At 41.2% G+C, this 6801-nt stretch overlaps 1 protein-coding gene across 1 annotated transcript in view; it reads right to left on the bottom strand.

The window, feature by feature from the left end:
* Positions 1–5687: 5687 nt before the first annotated feature.
* LOC148518990 (thyrotropin-releasing hormone receptor-like) overlaps positions 5688–6801 on the bottom strand; it is a 113853-nt gene continuing 112739 nt past the window's right edge. The window contains exon 2 of the mRNA XM_088476748.1: positions 5688–6153. Coding sequence (XP_088332874.1) covers positions 5743–6153 — 411 coding nt within the window. The 3' untranslated portion in view covers positions 5688–5742. The remainder of the gene's footprint in view (positions 6154–6801) is intronic.

Below are 6801 nucleotides of genomic sequence, written 5' to 3'. Positions count from 1 at the left end.
ATTCTTTCTGTGTTTGTGAATTGTGTGCGCAGTAGCCGCACGTGCATCAACAAAGTAGTGCCAAGCGTGCGCCTGTGTCATAAGTAAAGGGCCGGCTGGCTTGACCGTTAAAGGGTGCTGTAACCCCCAAAGTGCACTTCAAACAAAATAAAAAAATATATTTTTTTGTGTTTGTGAATTGTGTGCGCAGTAGCAGCACGTGCATCAACAAAGTAGTGCCAAGCGTGCGCCTGTTTCATAAGTAAAGGGCTGGCTGGCTTGACCATTAAAGGATGCTGTAACCCCCAAAGTGCACTCCAAACAAAATAAAAAAATATTTTCTGTGTTTGTGAATTGTGTGCACTGTGGCTGCACGTGCATCAACAAAGGAGCAGCGCTAAGCGTGCGCCTGTGTCCCATAAGTAAAGGGCCAGCTGGCTCATTTCTTAAAGAGTGGTGTAACCCACAAAGTGCACTAGTGTCCAGCAAACATAAAAAAATATTTTCTGTGTTTGTGTGCGTCTAAGCCGCACGTATATATCAATATAACATAAATGGAGGACCAAACTTTCTCTGATTAAAATAAAATAGGGAAAGATCAAGAACCACTTCCTCCTAGTGCTGTTGCTGATGCTGGGAGTTGTTCATCATCCCAGAGAGGAAGTAGGAACACCACTACTTTTACTAAACAATTGACCCTCCAACAGTCCCTAGCAAGGAGGATGAAGTACGACAGCAGTCATCCTGAAGCAAAATGTATAACTGAGGCCTTGACTGCTATGTTGGTGTTAGACATGCGTCCGGTATCCGCCATTAGTGCAGTGGGATTTAGACAATTGATGGAGGTAGTGTGTCCCCGGTTCCAAATCCCGTCTAGATTCCACCTGCATCCTCAAAGCAGCAGCGACAAGCATGCGTCTGTCTGTTAAAGGGTGGTGTAACTCTCAAAGTGCGCTTCACAAACAATAAAAAAATTCTTCTTTTTTTTTCTGTCTTTGTGAATTGTGTGGGCTGTAGCTGCACCTGCATCCTCAAAGCAGCAGCGACAAGCGTGCGTCTGTCTGTTAAAGGGTGGTGTAACCCTCAAAGTGCTCTCCACAAACAATAAAAAAATTCTTTTTTTTCTGTCTTTGTGAATTGTGTGGGCTGTAGCTGCACCTGCATCCTCAAAGCAGCAGCGACAAGCATGCGTCTGTCTGTTAAAGGGTGGTGTAACCCTCAAAGTGCGCTCCACAAACAATAAAAAAATTCTTCTTTTTTTTCTCTTTGTGAATTGTGTGGGCTGTAGCTGCACCTGCATCCTCAAAGCAGCAGCGACAAGCGTGCGTCTGTCTGTTAAAGGGTGGTGTAACCCTCAAAGTGCACTCCACAAACAATAAAAAAATTCTTCTTTTTTTCTGTCTTTGTGAATTGTGTGGGCTGTAGCTGCACCTGCATCCTCAAAGCAGCAGCGACAAGCGTGCGTCTGTCTGTTAAAGGATTACATCGGTGACAGTATCCAAGTAGGCATGTCAGACAGTCCGTACATGTACTTGCAGGAAAAAGAGACAATTTGGAGGCCCCTGTACAAACTGGCTCTATTTTACCTGAGTTGCCCCCCCTCCAGTGTGTACTCTGAAAGAGTGTTTAGTGCAGCCGGGAACCTTGTCAGCAAAAGGCGTAGGAGGTTGCTTCCAGAAAATGTGGAGAAGATGATGTTCATAAAAATGAGTTATCAACTCTTCCAGGGAGACCAGCCTCCAGAACGTACAGAGGGTACTGTGGTGGTGGATTCCAGCGGGGACGAGTTAATAGTCTGTGAGGATGAGGATGTACACAACACTGAAGAGGGTGAAGAATCGGTGGATGAGGAGGATGAGGACGACATCTTGCCTCCGTAGAGCCAGTTTGTGCAGGGACAGATTAATTGCCAGCTTGTTTTGTGGGGGCCCAAACGAACCAATCATTTCTGCCACAGTCGTGTGGCAGACCCTGGTGCTGAAATGATTGGTTTGTTAAAGTGTGCATGTCCTGCTTATACAACAGAAGGGTGGGTGGGAGGGCCCAAGGACAATTCCATCTTGTACCTCTTTTTTTTCTTTGCATTATGTACTGTTTGGGGCCTAGTTTTTCAAACTGCCATCCTGTCTTCCACGCAGTGCCACTCCTAGATGGGCCACGTGTCTGTGCCGCCCACTCATGTCGCTTAGCATAGCCTTTTGGACATAAAAACATTATTGTGAGGTGTTCAGAATAGACTGAAAATTAGTGGAAATTAAGGTTATTGAGGTTAATAATAGCATAGGAGCAGAAAAACCAACACATTCTGTGATTTTAGCTGTTTTTATTCTTTTTTTTTTTAAATACAGATCCAAAACACAAAACTCAGAACCCAAAACACGGAAGGGGGGTTTTGGCAAAACCAGTCCAGATCCAAAACACAAAGAAAGATCCAGATCCAAAACCAAAACACAAAACACGAAAAGTGGCCGGTGCACACCCCTAGTTTTAATATTTCTTTTGCAGGTGAATTACAGGTACTAGCGGGCCCTAAATACCCCGCAGGCTGGTACTTGTGGATTCTCCAAGTACACGAATATTGGTTGGAGGCTTGCTGGGATCTGTAGTTCTCCTGCAAAAGACAATATTAGTTAATCTATTTTTTACACACACTATACACAACCCAGCACCCACTGGCCAGGGGAGCCGGGGATAGCCCCGGGCTACCAGCCCAGGCTAGGGTGTCCTGGAGAGGAGGACCTCTTTATTGGGGGGTTCCCCACCTCCCCAGTGATCCCTGACCTGGGCTGACTAGTGGTCAGGTGTAATGCTTTGGCCGGGAGTCCCGGTGAAAGGGTTCCCCTGGTTGTGGAATTACACCCCCGCTAGGAAGAGTCCGGTGCTAGTTGTGCTATATACAGGGGACCCCTAAGTCTTTTGTCCCCCGTATTTACACAACCAGGACTGGCTCTGAAAAGTCCAGTGCTGGTTGGTCTTTTAGGTGGGGAACCCATGTCATTTTTAAAAAATTATTTTAACACTTTGCTTTTTACACAAAAATGCATGCATGGATCTCACTGATCTGTGCATGCACCTGTGCAATAGTATAGCCCTCTATTTAAATTTTAAAGAAATCTTTAAGATGGTCGTCAGGTGTTTTGGACAGCAAACAATATATTGTTAACGATCTAACGATTTGGAAATTGTTCAACGATGAATGATATATCATTTGGTCGTTGGTAAAATTGCACAGTGTGTATGCACTATATCGTTAGTCCAGGAGTTTCGGGGAGTTCAGAGGAAATCGTTAATGACATTGCATCGTTTGCAAAGTCATTTAATGTGGACCCAGCCAGGGCAATGCTTGCATTGTCTTTAATAGGAGCACCTTTGCACATAGATTGGCAGAACAATGAAAAAAAAAATCAGAGCAAAATGGAATTAAATAGAGTGTTCTTTTTTAAGGCTGTTTCTTTCTTTGGAGATTTGGTGTCATCTTATAATTTTAATGGAACTTGCATTATTAAAGAATGATTTCCATGCACATATTTCCAATGTTATAAAACAGTCCTTATGTGACCTCATTCATGATTAATATGAGCTGTAAATTAAGGTAAACTGTGGCACTAAAGTGGTAGGAGGCTTTCTATGTGACATTTACCCTGTTGTTCAGTGCATTATCAGGAGATTTTTCTGCCTCCCTGTAGACCTAGATACTGTACACTTGAAGTATGCGGAGGCATCATTAGAGACTGATGAGTAGGTTTGCACCTTCATGGTGTCTAGGGATGACTATCTAGGTGCACAGGTGCAAAACAATGAATGACATATGTGAACACCAATCCCATTTTACCTTTAAAAGCTGGTGTCCAGTGTTGCTGGCTTTGGGTACATCATCAGTCATTTACAGACTACAAAGCTTGCACACATGTAATGACTATTTATGAGCAGAAGTACACACCCACTTTCCTGTCTTGGAAGTTCCTACAGAAATCAGTCAGTGAACAGCTTTGCACGTTTGTGGATATACCAGAAAATGCAGACAAATGAAACACCACTTCAGTAACCAGCCTGCAAATATTTAAGGAGTAATCATTTACATTTTTCAAACATTTTTCTAAAATGCTATTTAGTTTAGCCTCATTTATGGCTTATGTTAATGTGAGTTAAGGGACACTGGGCATGTTCTTAAGACTTTTATGTGTTTTAATCTTCTGATTTTATTAATCAGAGCAGAGAAATTCCTTTGCCACAGACATGCACATGTCACTGTTACATCAATGACAGAATGAGGGGCTGATTCAGCACAGGACGGAGTTACAAACCTGCACACAAGCAGCTTTGTTATTACGTCCTTGAAAATATGACACCACCTGCTGCAATTGTGACCAACTTCGCAGGCTGGGATAACCATTGTGAACCTAGGTCGCGATGGTGGACGGTGACAGTCATCTGAGTAAGCCTCAGCTCAGAAACTGCGTCCATGTATGCAGATCCTGGCCTTGCCAATCCTAGAAAACAGGGGTGACAAGCTCCCGTTTCCTGGAATGCTGGCTGTCCCCGCACCTCCCAAAAAATGCCTCTGCCTGTCAACCAGGCAGAGCCATAGAAAAGGTTACGTGCGAGGATCCGTTCTGCACATGCATAGAATGGGTCCTGCTAACGCGCAGCTTCCCGATAATCAGGAATCTTTGTTCAGCATTGCACACTAGTGCAATGCTGAATCAGCCTCTGAGACTTTATCTTTGGTACCTCATAAGTCCATCTGCTGTGAGAAAAACGCTGTGTGCCTTTCTGCAAAGCAGGCGATGCCCTATAATGCAATGTAAGTCATTTTAGCCTTCAAATAAAATCTAATTACTGTACAGTATGTTGGCACACTCATGTACTTACTCCATATTCAACAAAGAATACCCTCAATCTACCTATGACACATTACAATATTCTGCACTGGGGGGCATTGATGATGCAGTTTGTGGTACCATGCCACTCTGGGTCTCCCACTTGAACCTCCCCTCCAGGAATAATTAAAAAGTCAGTAAGAATGGTCAATACTGAAATATTTGATTGGTTAACTGATCTCCCCAAATAATACCTGAAACGTCTAAATCATTTAAATTGATGTAAATAAAGTAGATTTGTGTTGTGTTTAGGTAATTCAACTGTAATATGTTTAGCCTCATAAGTAAATGGGACACATAGGAGCAATGTCACCGCACTTGAAATAAAATATAAACACAACGTAACTCGGCAGCAGTAGCATGAGTAGTAGCATCCTACTCAGCTCTGCTCCTAGGTCTTACTTATGTATATCTTCTATGAACAAGTACAAAACTCTATTTACAAATCAATCCTTACAAGTTATTTACAAGGAAATTATGAAGTTTGTCCCAATAGAATATATCACTCAACCAGGGCTATTTAACGACAACACATAGCCAATAAGTAACCATAAAATACAGATGATGGACACCTTAGCTTACGATGGAGGTAATGAACAATGATTAGTGTCAATTCCAACAAGGTCATAATTTATTAAAATAATAAATACTTGATATATATCTTAAATAAAAATTACACTGAAGATTAGAAAAAAAGGTAGAAATTTGGCACTAATTCAAAGTTCAGTTCCTGCTACAATATTTACATTTGTTTTCACTTAAAGTGGACCCATCACCTATACTTAGTAGATGTAGTGAGTTAACTTTAATTGGTTCAACACTGTTTTCAATACATGACACCGAGAATGAAAATACTCATTAATTGTAGAGCACTTTAGGTATATTATGCCACACTGTATGTCGTGGTGGTATTTACACATTTCTCTGTAAAGTTGACTTTTTTAGATGGAAATCCATTGAGGTCCTCCTGCACAGTGAGGTCGTGGTCGGGACTGTCGTGGGAACTGTCTTTCATAACACTGTAATACACAGGCACATTATACTTTGCAGCCCTTTCTGTCCTTTTCGGCTCACATTTGCACAAGTTCTTGAAGGCGGCCCTGAACTTTTGCGACATCAAATTGTATATGATGGGGTTGATGGCACTGTTAAGGTAGATACACATTCTGCAGAACAACAGGAACCAAATATTGAGATATGGTGGGTCCATGAAGGAATTCACCACCACTAGGGTACGATAGGGCATCCACAGGAGAGCAAATAAGATGACAACCACAGCTAACATCTTGGTGACCTGTTGGAGACAAATAGGGAAAATAAAAATTAGGATCCCTGAACAAGAACTATGTAACTTTTCCCGGTTCTGCAACAAAATAAATTATATATATATAATTTAACCTTTATTCAATATATTTAAATTGTGTAAAAAGCAACACAGTGGCGAAATATGTTTAAAATATAGTGCAAGAGTATGTGTAACATCTTGGTGACCTGTTGGAGACAAATAGGGAAAATAAAAATTAGGATCCCAGAACAAGAACTATGTAAATTTTCCCAGGTCTGCAACAAAATAAATTAAATATATATATAATTTAACCTTTATTCAATATATTTAAATTGTGTAAAAGCAACAAAGTGGCGAAATATGTTTCAAATATAATACAAGAGTATGTGTAACATCTTGGTGACCTGTTGGATTTAAGTATTAATATTGGCTACTTGCCAAAGTCATAAATTATAAGTTACTTTATGATCTAAATAGCAGATACAAAAATACATTATACTGTAGCTATAATCCCTAGATTATCAGTATATCAGATACAATTGTTCCCATTAGCCAAGGACATAAGATGATTCGGTACTTGTGTACTTTATGGACTCATTGCAGAGAGAACCCAATGAATGTTTTAAATGGTACTTGTGTACTTTACCTACACAAGCA

Source organism: Taudactylus pleione, unplaced genomic scaffold (genome assembly GCF_031769625.1).
Source record: "Taudactylus pleione unplaced genomic scaffold, aTauple2 ptg000192l, whole genome shotgun sequence".
In the NCBI taxonomy this organism is placed as follows: Eukaryota; Metazoa; Chordata; class Amphibia; order Anura; family Myobatrachidae; genus Taudactylus; species Taudactylus pleione.
The sequence above is the reverse complement of the archived record's forward strand: the minus strand, read 5'-3'. Positions and strand labels throughout refer to the sequence as shown.